Here is a 15,547-nt window from a genome sequence, read left to right on the forward strand (position 1 = left end):
TAAATTATACAAGCCCACTTAAAATATCCAAACTATCTCTTTAATTATAATAAACAGCCGTAATGTAAATCTTTCAAGGTTCCTTTTTTATTTTGAAAGTACATTTACGTTCAGAGGTTTGAATGTTAACTTTTTACCTTCCTTTCCTCTGGTAGGAGCTGCGTTCGGCCGGCTGGTGGGGGAGATCATGGCCACCCTGTTCCCTCATGGCATCGTGTTCGATGGCATCCTGTACCGCATCATCCCCGGAGGCTACGCAGTCATTGGTTAGTCTCCCTTTCTACCTCTAAGCAATCTTCCTCTCCTTTGTTGTTTTTTCTCATTTTTTCTGCATATTGACAACTTTTGTTCACCTTCCTCCAACCTCCAATCATGACTAGTTCAGGGGTGTGCCATATCGTATCGTTCACGATAATATCGGTATATTTTTTTTATGGTTAAAAAAAATGCATATCATGATATTGGCAACATTCCTACTTCTTGATGTAGTGGTGTAAGGCCAACAATTAAAGTTGTTTTAATCACAAAAAGCTACTTACTCCCTGTCGCTATACACATGCAGCTTTCAAAATAAGAGCACGGTGTGTTAACAGAATCCACCACAGAACTTACAAGAAGACTGTCAAAATAAGATGCCTTAAATAAAACATACAAGAACCTTTATTCTCCTTTTTTCGAAATGTCATTAAAATATGCCACCGGAACCCCTAAATGGTTATTTTTATTATTTGCTCATACTCTAGAGCCAAGAGTAAACTTTTTTGTATTTGGCAACTGTTGAGATTTGCACTTCACACTACATTTTACATTTTTATTTATTTATACAGACTAAAAAAAAAACACATTTTCTATATCTTTTTAAGTATTTCGTAATATCGTGAAGAATAATCGTTATCGCAAAAATAGCCTGAAATATCATGATATTCTTTTTTTTTTTTTTATTCTTTGGGCCATATCGCCCAGCCCTAGCCTAATTTAAGTCTAACATACAGTAGCAGTTAATGAACCATTAGACCTAAGAGTCATCAAACTGTTCTGCATATTTTAAAATCCATATCATCAAAGCCTTACTCTCAAGCTGCCAACCTCCCCTCCACCTCCTCCTCGTCCTCCTCTTCCTCCTCCTTAACTGTCAACCTGAGCTCGTCAGCGGTTGCCACGGTGTCCTCCTCCTTCTCTACTGTCACTTCTCCCATCGTCTCTCTCCTCCAACTCCTCCTCCTCCTCTCCTGTCAACCTCCCCGGCCCTCTGGTTGTCACTTGTTGTCAAGTTGTCCTCCCCACCCAATCTTCCTCTTCTCCCTCCCTTTCTTTGTCACCCTCTTCCTCCTCTCCCTCCTTTCTCTCGGAGCATGTGGCCACTTTGCTCTGACAGTTAAATGTCACAGTGGGTTCCCTCTGCTGTCCTCACCTCAGCCACCGACCCAGAAACGTGGCCTTCCTTCAATCCCTCTCCTGTTGCCCTACAACCCCTCCACCCCTCCTCTTCCTCCCTTCATCCCACCTGACTTCCTTGTGTTACTCCTTCCAATCCTACTCTGTCCTTTTATCCTCCTCTTTGTTATCTGTCTCTTTCACTTTAATATCTTTCTGATGACCTTTGTTTGCTTCCCGTTGCTCCTCACATACCTTTTTTTTTAATCTCTTTTTGTGTTTAAACCTTTGCATTGCTTTTCTACCCGTTCTCTCATCCATTCTTTTCTTCTTCCTATCTTTTCATGTTTGCTAAACCGTTTTTGTATGAAATGTCCTTTCTTGTTTCTCCTTAATTTCACCTGCCCACTATCACACATTTTTTTCTTTTCTTTTTTTTCTCTACCCCTCCTTCCTAGTGTCTTGTCTCACTGTTATATGTTCCCATCTTAATTATTACCACTGTCCTGCCTTTCTTTCTTTGAAATTATCTTTTTATTGGGAAATTTCACATCAGTTGAGAAGTACAAATGGATTTAAACTTGTTAGCATCAAAATTGTACAGAGCCAAGGGTTTTGTATCAATAGCTTCTTGTTCCAAGTGTTATTGTCCATTCCCTTTTAATAATATGAATATGTATATGTAAAGAAAAAGAAAAAAATACAATTTAACTATTTACATCGAGAGGTTTATAGAGGCAAAAAGTAAATACATAACATGAACAAATAAATATAAATGTCTGTAGCAGTTGGGCATCATTCAGTTGTATTCACGTCACTGAGACAGTGGGAAACACAAAAAAACAAAAAAAGGAAACCAAATAAAAAGTGGACGTTTCTTCAGCTTGTTACCTTGACTAAATCTGGTCTTAAAGGTCTGATGGACTGCTCCCATCTTCCCCAGTGTTTCATAAATATGTCCAATGATTAATTGTAGGTCCAGTCTGCAACATCCATCTTTTAGTTAGGGCCTTTTTCCAGCTGCCAGTAATGCACCCATTAAATATTTGTCTGGGGGGATATAACCTAACCTATCAGTACATGATTTTAAAATCAAATGGTATATGTGTGTTAAAAATATCCTGTATTGCTTTATGTATACAGTACAGGCCAAAAGTTTGGACACACCTTCTCATTCAATGCGTTTTTCTTTATTTTCATGACTATTTACATTGTAGATTCTCACTGAAGGCATCAAAACTATGAATGAACACATATGGAATTATGTACTGAACAAAAAAGTGTGAAATAACTGAAAACATGTCTTGTATTTTAGATTCCTCAAAGTAGCCACCCTTTGCTTACTAGAATATAAGACATGTTTTCAGTTATTTCACACTTTTTTGTTAAGTACATAATTCCATGTGTTCATTAATAGTTTTGATGAATTTACAATGTCAATAGTCATGAAAATAAAGGAAAAACATTGAATGAGAAGGTGTGTCCAAACTTTTGGCCTGTACTGTATCTTTCCAGTAACTTTGTATGTTTGGCCATTCCCAGAACACATGGTGACATGTGGGAGTTACTTTGGTGCACCTTCATGAGTGGAGTGATAAAATATCGAGCTACTTTCTTCCAGCAAAACTCCTTCCATGCATGCTGCCTTTCCATTTCTTCTACCTCATGTTCCTTCTTTAACCTCCATGCTTCCCCACTGTTCCCCACCTCTCTCTCCTTCTCCATCCATCCTCCTCCCCTCCTCCTCCCCTCATCATCCCATCCCATGTCTCTGACAGGAGCGGCAGCTTTGACCGGGGCCGTGACTCACACGGTGTCCACGGCGGTTATCTGCTTTGAGCTGACAGGCCAGATCTCCCACATCCTGCCCATGATGGTGGCAGTAATCCTGGCCAATATGGTGGCCCAGGGCCTGCAGCCCTCCCTGTACGACTCCATCATCCAGGTCAAGAAGCTGCCGTACCTGCCCGAGCTCGGCTTTGGACACATGAGGTTGGTGCAGATTTCACACGGCAGAGAATATGATCAGCACTGTAAACATTCATGTAGGTTGCATTTATAAGGTGTTCATTACTTCCAATGCAGAAGTTGCAATCTACAAAAACAAACTTAATGTGAGAATATGCACACCTGTAAGCAGTCTATATAATAATGCAGCTCTGTAATTAACATTAAAATCAGCAGTGTTATTTGTACACAGTGGCCCTCATTTATCAAACGAGCGTACGTCAGAAAGTGAGCATAAAGTGGGCGTAAGATGATTTCTACAAGCCTCGGCATTTATCAATATGGACGTGAGCGGACGGTACGATCAGATCTCAGTCTGCTCTCAGCTCGTGTACGCAAATCTGAGTCAGCGTGAAGTCCACACGTCTGAGTCTGAGAATTGATCTTAGACTATTGTATCGATGCCTGGAGCTGATAAACTCTGTGGTGTTTTGATTTTTAATAGTGACAAAGCAAAACATGTTTAGACTACATAGTTTATCATTAAAACATAATCCAAAAATAAATACACCCTGCGACCGTGAAATTCTTTAAACAGAATACCAGCCGAGGATATTAAATGTTGTTGTCTTCTGCTGTTTACTGTTATTATTATTATTATTATTATTATTATTATTATCCAGCTGGACACCGGAGCGCCAGTGTCTCTTTTACCAGCGGTGCTGCCCGAATAGAAACATTTCCAATCAGCGCTGCCACACGCTCCTCTGACTAGGACATCATTATTAGTAAATGTAAAGAGGTGAATAATATCTCTCCATCATAATAATAGCAATATTCGGATATTATATAGATTATTAGGCTTTATATATCACCATGTAATTACTCAAACCTCGCTGGGAGTTTAATAGTCCGCTACTCTGCTGACAGCACCACTGATTTCCTTCTTTTTCACTTTTTTTGCTGCCAAACAAAACCAGTTTGTTGTGTTGCAGCTGTTGGACGTCAGCGTTTCACTTTCTGACTGAGAAATTCCTCTTCTTTTTGAATTAAAACTTACTTTAAAACATTTACCTCCTTCAACCAAAAAGCTGAAAACTTCTAAGTCCGTGCTCCAAATGTAAAATATTCAGTGAACTTGTTTGAGTTTATAACTATAAGAACTTTTATTTCATAAACCTCCGTCGCTGCGTATTTCTTTAATATGTCTATATTGACCCTATTGTTTATTGTAACGGTGCACTTTGCTAATAAAGTTGGCTTTTGGGGGTGAAAAAAATCCTCTTTTTGGCCGCATTGCGCCCTTCGGTATCGTAAACTCTGAAGGCGAGTCATCCGAATCGGGTATATATTATATTTATATTATATATATTAGGGCGTGGTATTTAAATTATGCATGTTTCGAGCCGCCACATTTATCAACAGCCGATCATTCTTACGCTGTGATTGAAGAGATACGATCGTTTGATAAATCACACGTGGACCCTGTCGTTAGACGAAATATACACTCTCATTGAATACACGCTCATTTCTACGCTCGCTTGATAAATGAGGGCCAATGTTTGTATTTGGCACATTGTGCTGAACTGCATCTCTAATTAATCTGTTCTACTGTTGAACTGCTATCTCCCCCTAAAAATACCTGCCCTTCACCCCAATTCTCTATAAAGAGGATGTTATTTTAGAACTTTATGTGGGCAAACCTCTGTGTTTACAAGTGGTAGCAGTTTGCATCAGTCACCTCCCTCTGTGTCTGTCCTGCAGCCAGTACAACATCTTTGTGGAAGACATCATGGTGAGAAAAGTCAAGTTTGTGTCGTCTCAGTCAACATACAGAGAAGTCAAACTCCTGCTGGACTCCTCCTTAATCAGTTCAATCCCTCTGGTCGACTCCAAAGGTAAAAGAGTTCATTTTGAATTAAATCTTGACTATTGAAATTGAAATTAAATTTTGTCGGCTGCCTCTGTCGTTTTTCCAACCCACTTTGGATGAAACCATGTCCACCTCAGTATGACCAAAGCCTCGACTCGCCATCTACTGCTGTGTTGATGAACCACAAATGAGACAAGAATTAGCTGGCCAGCAGCCTGCTGTTTGGCTCATTTTCTGTAAGCAGTGTAGCATGAAAACATGGTGGAATTAGCAAGCTACATAACTAACAAGCCAGCCGCTAAATGAGTAAAATTTAACAAGGTAATGCTTCATTCACACACTTTTGTTGCAGCGTAGGAAAATAAATCGATTCTGTTTCGAGGCTGTTGTCATATGAGTGGGTTGAAATGATAGAAATGTCTCAGTTGTATAGAAACTGCTATCATCTACACTCTAAGCTATACAGAACCAAATCTTACTATCCATGAGAGAACATGTAACCTTTTTTTATTTTGGAAGAATATTTTGTATTCAGTGAAAACACAAGCTTGGCAGCTCAGACACTGTTTGCTAATGATTCTTCCAGATTCTATGATCCTGTTGGGCAGCATTGACAGGTTGGAGCTTCTGGCTCTCTGTGATTGGTGGTTGTCACCAGACAGAAGGCTCCTGATGGAGGTGAGGACAGTCTGACTCAGATGTATTAAACATCATATATACACTGCATGTTACATACTGTGAGTTATTTGGTACTGTGCAGATATAAAAGTAATAGTTAATGCAATAATTGGCTGCATGCTCTGTCTAAACAGCAATACAGGTTCTAACCTTTTTTTTTGTTTCCATGAAAAGACAGACAATAATGCCACGCAAAAGTTGAGGATTAAAGTAGTAATTATATCTTTTCCTACCCTTTGACCTGATGGGTAAAGAAATGCTCCATTAAACAAAATACTACTTCAGGGAACTCTAATATGATAAATATTTGTCAAAAGAGTCATGAATGTGGCTCCTCTCAACCTGAAGAAAGACGACAACCCCACATAATATAGTGTAAGGCAGGGATGGGCAACTGGAGGCCCGGGGGCCGCATACGGCCCGCACCCTCACTTGAAGTGGTCCTCAGTACAACTACATGCATTTGAGCATAAAATCTTAAAAGTGCAGTGTAAAAATGCACAAAATTACTTCTTGCATTAATGTTGGTCTGTTGTTATTGCACTAAAAAAATACATCACAATAAGTGGTTATTTTTTATTTGCTTCAAACCTTTAGTATTCCTATTTATACTGTTATACATGCATTTGAACATGAAATATGTTAAGTTACTGCACTGTAAACGCATTTAAAATTGCAGTTTCATCATATCTGGTGAAGTGCACAGTCCTATATGTGGCCCTGTGGTAGTGTCCATGAAAAATTGTGGCCCCCTTTAGCATTTAAGTTGCCCATCCCTGGTGTAAGCAGAAATACCTTTGTAACATGAAGAGGACAGATACATGCAGATTTTTAAAAAAACAACTAGAAAAATAGAAAATATAAACATTTTAATAGACAAAGCTGCAGGGTTCTTCGTGTTGACTCTACACAAGAAAATCAAACATACTGTACTGTATTTTATTTCATTTAAGAAGCACAAAAAGGACAAACATCACATCTCTGAAAAATGTTTTATTGCTGCTGAGGTAGAACAACTCAAGTAAAGCGCAGGTGTTAAACACAGTATGATAGCTTTGAATTTACACTGTATTTAATTCTCATATTGTGACACCAACAGTGTGTATTGATCTGTTTACCTGGATCAGGGCCAGAGCCTACAGGAGAGGAACCAGTCTCAGAAACACAGCTGGGAGTCCTTTGCCTTCGTAGATGAGGAGGGAGAGGAGGAGGGAGAGAAGGTGGGACGCCCAGTTCCTACTATTGTTTTTCTAATCCTTCAGTGTGTTTTTCCTTTGTAACGTTGCTGTTCTGCATCCATGTACTTCAGTTTTATATGCCACAATTCACGTTATATGTCAAAAGCACCATCGTTAAAGTGGAAATGGACAACTCTAATCATGTCTACTTAGTTACATGTGGTTGTGGTCTGCAGGGCAGCCCGGTGCAGGAGGAGAGGAATGGCCCCCTGCCTCCTCCAAAACCTCAGGAGCCTTCCTCAAACCACACTGCTCCTGTCCCTGGTGAGCTGAGAGGACTTCATATTCCTGAGTACATTCTTAGTTTTTTTATTTTATTTATCACAGTGGAGCTGTAATAGTTCTACATCTCGCCTCATCTGTACCCCTCTTTCAGAAACTCCAAATACTTACTGTTCATGACAATATTTCTCAAATATGTGTTTTTATTTTTAAGGTACATTCAGATCAAAACTTTCCAAAGCACTTTAAGACTTATTTTAAATTTAATTCTCAGATTCACTCTTATTCAACACGTCAGCTCATTTAACTGCTGTTTTAAAATTCTAATTCACACACAAATACACTTTTTTAACATGCTAATTTTTGTTTTTGTTTTTGTTATTGTCATTATAACTTGTTGATGTTATACATGTGTTTTTTCTATTATTAGTTTATTTATTTCTAATAACTATGAAATTTTAGGTGGAGGCTTTAAATAAGCCCATCTGGGTTTTCTGCCTCCCCCTGCACTTTACATTATATGTTATCTTTGTCATTTTATGTAATTCTAACTGTGCAAATAAATAAAAAACCTAAAAAAAAAAATTAAAAAAAACCTACACAATGACTGCACTAGCTGCTTCTGAGGAATTAAAAAAAAAATTAACCCTCAGGGCCCACTAAGGACATTTTCAGCCATTTCAGAAATGTTTCATTTTATTTTTGGCAATACTTTTGGCTGTGATACTGCAAATGACATGATTTTTGGAAGAAGGATTTCTTTCTTGATATATTTTGAAATTCTAATTGATTTTTTTCTAATGGCTCTATAAAACACTGTGTACAAGCTTACCCTTTCGAGCCCTTTCGGTCTGAAAATGTCCACCTCCCAAAAGATGCTATAAAAACCTTACAGATTAATATTTTTTTTCTACTTTTTTCTGCATAAACCTCTCAAATAACTTCTGCCCTGCTCAAAACTAGAGATTTTGAGAATTTTAACCCTTTAAATGCCAGTTTGATTGCACAATGTCACTGTTTTTCAAAGAAAAAACACAAAAAGAAAAATAATAAAAAAAAAAAAAAAAGATAATTTTTGGCTGGGGTATTGGTTCTTATCACAGCCTTGGGTAGGACACTACACAAAAACTAAAAATGCATCAAAATCAATTTTGTTGCTAATCTTTGACATATCCAAAGCTGTGATAAAAACCAATGCCCCAGCCAAAAAAAATATATTATATGAAAAATAAGACAAAACAAGTCTATCTTAGGAGGACATACAGTTTGTGATCTCTCTTCCTTAGCTCTGTTACACTTGTGGAGTTGTGTGACAAGGAGTTGAGGCTGGGCAATAAAAGCCTTATGGGGCTTGTCATAGTAATATTGATTCTTTCAGACATCACTATGGTGATATAATGAGGTTCATTCTTAGCTTTGCCTCTCCTACTTCTCAGAAAAATATGTCAGCCGATATGACTAAGCATTTAGTCAGAGCGCAGATGGGCTATGGAGCTCACCAGGTTCTCATATGTGTTCAGTACATCAGTGCCCAGAGGCCACAGACCCGTCTCACTGGTGCTAATAAAGAGTGAAGGAGAAACCATGGGAACTAATCATGAAAAAAACAGTCTTGTTTTATAGAATCTGTAGAAAAGAAGCAGTAGCGACATTAATGCCAAACCAAACCAGCCTGGTCTCTTCCCATACAATAAATTCCTATTATATTCTGAGGGAAACATATTTTCTCAAATTATATACACAGAATACAATGTCAAAATAACTCTCCAGTCATTAAAAAAATATATATAATTTATGACATGCTTTAGGATTAATTAATCTCTATCAATTGTATATATCAATATGGGATATTGTTTTTTTTTTTCTGTAATTAATTCATCAAAATGAACATTTTGATTGCACTAATACAAATATAAACACTTTAATGGTATGAATCAGTCATGGTGGGATTGCCTATGGATATGTATGCAGAAGAATAGATTAGAGTACATGGTTAGTACAGAGTGTTCTTGATTTTAACACATTTTGCCCCAATATGTTTTGAGTCAGTTGTAAGGAGTTGAGCTGTAATAATAAAAAATAATCAAATGCTTTTATCTGCCAGTGACCCATTTTGTTCAATCTTATTACGCTCCTGGCATGTGAACAATGTGCATTGGTGGTGGGATTCCTGCTGACAGTTTTGATTGACAGTTTGCGATAGAAAAGCAGCACATGTGAACACACGAGAAGAATTCCTACCAAGTCAGCCGTACCCTGCAGCTACTCCTTTGTCCTCCTAACAATTTAGTTCCCTCCATAAAAGGTTAAAAGTATCGATTTTATTAATTGACTCGAACAAGCTTATTGTCTCTGCCCTCAACAGGTGTCAAACAATTAGAATTATTAATTTTACAAGCCTCACAGCAATAAGGGAAAGTTTGGCAGCATGTTCACTGCAAGTAACCAGATGGCCTGTGTGTGTTAGTGTGTGTGTGTGTATATATTGTGGCACAGTAAACTTCTAGCCGATCACACACAACAACAGGCAGTCTCCCAGTGAAATGGTATCCAAGCAACAACAATAAGGAGTTGGATGAGATGTCGCAGTCTCTCCAAACCTCCATTTGCAGTTAGGTTATTTTTCTCCAACAGCTTTAAGTCTTTCAGAAAGCTGCATGTGTATAATTTATTGACCTTCACCCACTGCATCTCCCTCTTCTCCTCTCTCTCTCTGCCAGATAAAGGTCCTCTACAGTCTGTGAGGCAAACACTCAGGAATCTCTTCACCTCTAAGGACAGGCAGACGGAGGGACAGTCGCAGGTGTGTGGATGCACTTTTTATGTCCATTCTTAAGCATAATTGAGAAAGTGTACTTACAATAGATGCATTAACATCAGTCTCCACTCTTTACATGACACTTGAAAAAAACTAATTATTGCCTTAATCTGATTATAACTGGACAACTGAAGTGTATGTAAACACGTTAGTCCGACGTTAGTATGACCCCGGAACAAATACATTCGAGAAAGCCGTTTGCCGTCGCAGTAGCCTGTCGCTTTAGCTGGTAGCCAGTCGCTTTAGCTGGTGGCCAGTCGCCTGTCGCATTAGCTGCTAACCAGTTGCATTAGCCGGTCGCAGTAGCCTGTCGCATTAGCCGATCGCAGTAGCCGGTAGCCGGTCACATTAGCTGGTCGAATTAGCCAGTCACATTAGCCGGTCACATTAGCCGGTCGCATTAGCTGGTAGCCGGTCGCATTAGCCAGCCACATTAGCCGGTCACATTAGCTGGTAGCCGGTCGCATTAGCCAGTCACATTAGCCGGTCACATTAGCCGGTAGCTGGTCGCATTTGCTGGTCGCATTAGCCAGTCACATTATCCGGTCGCATTAGCCTGTCACATTAGACGGTAGCCGGTCGCATTAGCTGGTCGCATTAGCCAGTCACATTAGCCGGTCGCATTAGCCTGTCAGTAGTGACGGCACAAAGTGTCGAACTGAGGTCAACCGGAAAGGGCGCCATAATAACTCGCTGAAACGATGCATATCGCCACCCAGTGTTGAGGAGGGGGACACGTTCTCGTCAGTTATTAGATTTTCTCAGTTGCATGTAAACTGGGACAAGGACAGAAGTCCTATTAGATGCCAAAATTGATTTTTAAGCATAGCTCGATTAAACTGTGCATGTAACCGCACTGACTGTCATACTTGTAATCTTTCTCACTAAGATCTTCATATGTTCCTACATGTCTGTATTTAATATCTGTGCCCTTTTCTCTGCTCAGCAACTATTTAGAGATGTGTGGAGTGTATTCAGTAGCCAGGAAATGTTCCCTTGTGTTATGAACCATTGAAATGCAAATAACCACCCATCCTTTTTGGCAAAGTCATCCCAAAACCACATCCCCACACTGGCACTGATAGGAATATAAATATTTATTCATTATTTTTTCGCAGGGTGAATTTCTCATGCTGGGGTCTGCTTTCTATTCAGGCACATACACACTTATCTGATTGACAGACACACATGAATACACAACTGCTTCCTCATCCTCAGACAAACTCCCCGAAGTCGAGCATCTTTCTTTCTACCTTCTCATATGGAAATGTGGAAGTCTGATACTGGAGGTAGAGTTATTATTCGGCTCACAGGGAAAGCAATACATGTCATCTGTTTACACGAGCAGGAGTGAAAACCACATTGGAAATAAGCATATACTTGTAAGCTTGCAAGATTAGAATTTGATTTCTGTTGTGCCTACCGCTGTGCCTTGTGTATTACCAGTCTGATTCTCTATTATGGTTTTGGATTCAATCCCATCCCTGCATGGGGATTGTTTTACAGCAGCGAGTCACAACTCTTACAGCCCTGAATATAAAATAGACGCACAGTAGGAAATTGCCACCAGCAATCAGGCCAAACCATGGCTGAATTCTGGCTGAGAATCAGGTTTTTGTCTATTTTACCGGCCACTGATGGCAGGTAACCAGAAACTGACCTTTAGAATATTATCTGGCTACTGGAATAGTGTAAGCATCTTGTTCATTCATTTTTTATTATTGCTGTGGCTGCAGTGATAAGAAAAAGAAAGATAATCAAGCTTCACACACTGCAGACATACAATTACTGATCTGTACATGTGAGACATAGAAAAGGTCAACTCAAAAATTCACTATATCGGTTTTCTGTGAATTGAATCTAAAATTAGTATTGGTTGAAAACTCCCGTAATGGTCAGGCTCTACATGGTTTACAATATGAATTGAACAGAATGTGATCATAATCTAATCCTTTCTACACTCTGAATTCTGACTTCATTCATTCTGTTTTGATTTAAGCCCAACTCTTAAGCAATTGGGGTTGTAGTGTGGTGTTCTACAGACGGCCACAAGGTGGGGCTGTTGGTTTCATGCTTAGATATATCGTGTACACGTTCATGGAGAACTTGTTTACTAAGTTTTATTTTATGAGAGAATTATATCATGTATTAATGTCATTGTAATACCCCCTGTTGGTTGAATTGTAGGAGAACTCTCAAGTTTTGTTCGGGGTCATCTAAATATGGTACCTATAAATTGGTTAGGATAAGATAAAATATGCTCAGTTTATATTTGTTTATCTAAAAATCAGTTATGCGGTTCATAAGCTATTTACCAAAGCATAAAACAGGTACTATCTGGCATTATTGAATACATGCTTTAATACATGGGTCTCATACTCGCGGCCCTCGTGACGATATTTTGTGGCCCTCACCTTGACATGAAAGTTTAATGTGAGTTTTATATGAATGGCACTTTACCGTGTTGTGTGGAGGTGAAGGTCCCTTTTTATACTTTTTTGGGTAATTTTGTGTCTTTTTTTAGTAATTTTGTGTATTTTTTTTGGTCATTTTGTGTCTTTCTTGGGTCATTTTGTGTCTTTTTTTAATAATTTTGTGTATTTTTTGTCATTTTGTGTCTTTTTAAAGTAATGTAGTGTTTTTTCAGTAATTTTGTGTATTTTTTTGGTCATTTTGTGTCTTTTTTTGGCCATTTTGTGTCTTTTTAAAGTAATGTAGTGTTTTTTCAGTAATTTTGTGTATTTTTTTGGTCATTTTGTGTCTTTTTTTAGTCATTTTGTGCCTTTTATTGTCATTTTGTGTCTTTTTTTAAGTAATTATTATTTTTTCTGTCATTTTCTGTCTTTTTTTAGTCATTTCTGCCTTTTTTTTTGGTCATTTTGATACTGCCTCCAGCGGTCCCCAGGTAATTTGAGTTTGAGACCCCTGCTTTAATATGTTAATGATATTTATGAGGCACCTGCACCGGGGATGAATACTTTACCACGTATAGTATTTAATGAATATATATGCACATTGCAATCACACAATAACACTGGACCTTGTAAAAATGTCAAACCTTTCAAAATGTTTGTGTATGTGTTTAGTTGCTAAACAATACTTATCTCCTTGCTGCGTTTCTACATAGAAACCTCACACCTGTTGCAAAAGTTAATGTTATTTTTGTTGCTTCAAGGTCAGAAGCAGCCAGCCTGCATAGACAGTGAGTGAATAATGAGGGATGCATCACTAATAAATTCAGATTCACCAAACAAGTCGCAGCAGGTGTTGGCCCGAGTTTCACCTCCTGCATCCAGTTTACTCACAAAGCTGCAGGATGTGCTCTGGCTGCGATGAAATGAAGAAAACTAGATGAAAGCAACCTGATTACATGTTGCTGCAATTTGTCCTAATTGCTGCGACAGACATAAATCCAATTTCAGATATTTCTAGATTAGAAATTGTATTTTTGAGAGTAAAACAAGTAATTATTATCTCTGTATACTGTTTAAAATACATATTAAGCACAGTTGTATTTGCTTGTAATGCCTTTAAGCGTCTTTTTACAAATGACAGAATACATAAATCCAAAAGTAATCAGATTGTAAAACTGGATTGCCGTTTTCTGATGAAGTGTATTCAGCCAAATGAAGCAGATTGTGTGCTTTCCCCTCATGTAAGATTCAGATGAGGTTTTCTCCATTTAGAGGTGACACCCAGCCACGTTCAGAGGGACAGAAGTGACGCTCACAAATATGTCTCATCTCTCATCTGTCCCTCTTTCTCCCAGGAGCCCTGTCCACCTCCCCTGTCAGACACAATGACACCAGAGGAGGTATGTTAATCATGCAGAGGTGGTGGATTTGCATGGTTTTACAGAAATGTCTGCTTAATTGTTTTCAGCATGTTGATCAAATACTCTCACACAGTGGCGGTTCTACACAGGGGCCTCCAGGGGCCACTGCCCCTGTGAAGAAGCCCTTGGTCCCTGCTGTGGCCCCTGTGTCAAATTAATAATAAAATGATCAATTTATAACGATGAACAATGGAACAATTCTAACCTTTTTTTTTGTTCAAACAATATCTCATTGTACACAAAAGGAACCCAAAATGTTACATTGTACAATAGTTTAACTCTATGGAGTCTTATTGGGCTATTTTGTCCATTTTTTAATCATTTTCATGTCTTTACATGTCTTTGTAAGTCATTTTGTGTCTTTTTTGGTCATTTGTGTCTTTATGTGTCTTTTTTGTGTCTTTTTTTGTGTCTGTTTTGATCATTTTGTGTCTGTTGTTGTGTCTTTTTTTGTTATTTTGTATCTTTTTTTGTCATTTTGTGTCTTTTTTGTCATTGGTGTCTGTTGTTGTGTCGTTTTCAATTATTTTGTGTCTTTTTTTTGGTCATTTTGTGACTTTTTGTGTCTTTTTTTGGTCTGCTTTGATTTCACTGCACTTTCAAAATAAAAAAAGTGATTGTGCACAAAAATGAGAAATGTCACTGTCATACAAAAAAAACCTGTTATTGTTGGTGAGTCTCATTATTTAAATCAATGTATTTGTATCTTCCAAATATACTTAAATGAGATGTTTAAATAAGCTAAAATAAAGATTTTGAATGCTTAAATATCATCTTTGCCATTTTTTAATGTGCTAATGTGCCCCTCTGATTAAACACTGGCCCCTCCTTGGCCCCCACAGTAAAACTGGTCTAGAACCGCCACTGCTCTCACACTCGTGTTGAGTCATCAAACTTCGAGTCCTAAAACATCAAATTACACTGGAGGTGAGCTTTAAGGTTTACTTATTATGAAGCTGGCAAATCTCAATGTTAGCATTCAAATCCATTTCACATGTAGGCCACAGGTGTTAGAGATCTGTGTCACACTTAAGGAGACGACTCACAATTGGGGCACTTTTAAACTGCAGTGTGAACACAGCCAGAATTTTAAATGAGACATCTTTTTTTCACTGGAGAGCACCAAAACAATATTGTGCCCTCCAGCCCCGTTCCGTCTGCCGCTCTCCCTTTACTCTTCCTGGCACTTTCCCAAAATGCCCCGTAACATCGCCCTGTAAATTCTACAAGACGGCTGCCCCTGTCACAGCAGGCAGAGGCTTGTAGGTAAAATCCATAGAGAGGCTAAAAGGTGTCAGACATCCTAAATCTCAGAGGGGAGACCGGCGACACGCAAGGACGCAACACGGGGTTTCAAGGTTTTTCACAGCTGCAAAACTCTCCTCGGTGGTAGAAAAGCACGCTCCCCTGTTCACACATACACACCTTCACTTCACACCAACTAACAGCTCACTCTTTAGATTGTTTGTGTTCCAGGTAACATTGTTGCCTGATGCATATTCAATCAGACACGTTATATATTTGAGCCATCATTAAACACAAACCTGATGCTCCCCTCTAGC

General features: G+C 38.6%; 1 protein-coding gene across 1 annotated transcript in view; it reads left to right on the plus strand.

The window, feature by feature from the left end:
• LOC131984347 (chloride channel protein 1-like) overlaps positions 1-15,547 on the plus strand; it is a 70,113-nt gene that overhangs the window by 48,158 nt on the left and 6,408 nt on the right. Inside the window, exons 17-24 of the mRNA XM_059349214.1 lie at positions 156-266; positions 3,153-3,366; positions 5,086-5,219; positions 5,781-5,872; positions 7,000-7,092; positions 7,287-7,374; positions 10,059-10,135; positions 13,920-13,964. Of these exons, the coding sequence (XP_059205197.1) occupies positions 156-266; positions 3,153-3,366; positions 5,086-5,219; positions 5,781-5,872; positions 7,000-7,092; positions 7,287-7,374; positions 10,059-10,135; positions 13,920-13,964 (854 nt within the window). The remainder of the gene's footprint in view (positions 1-155; positions 267-3,152; positions 3,367-5,085; positions 5,220-5,780; positions 5,873-6,999; positions 7,093-7,286; positions 7,375-10,058; positions 10,136-13,919; positions 13,965-15,547) is intronic.

The sequence above is a fragment of the Centropristis striata genome, chromosome 14 (assembly GCF_030273125.1).
Source record: "Centropristis striata isolate RG_2023a ecotype Rhode Island chromosome 14, C.striata_1.0, whole genome shotgun sequence".
In the NCBI taxonomy this organism is placed as follows: domain Eukaryota; kingdom Metazoa; phylum Chordata; class Actinopteri; order Perciformes; family Serranidae; genus Centropristis; species Centropristis striata.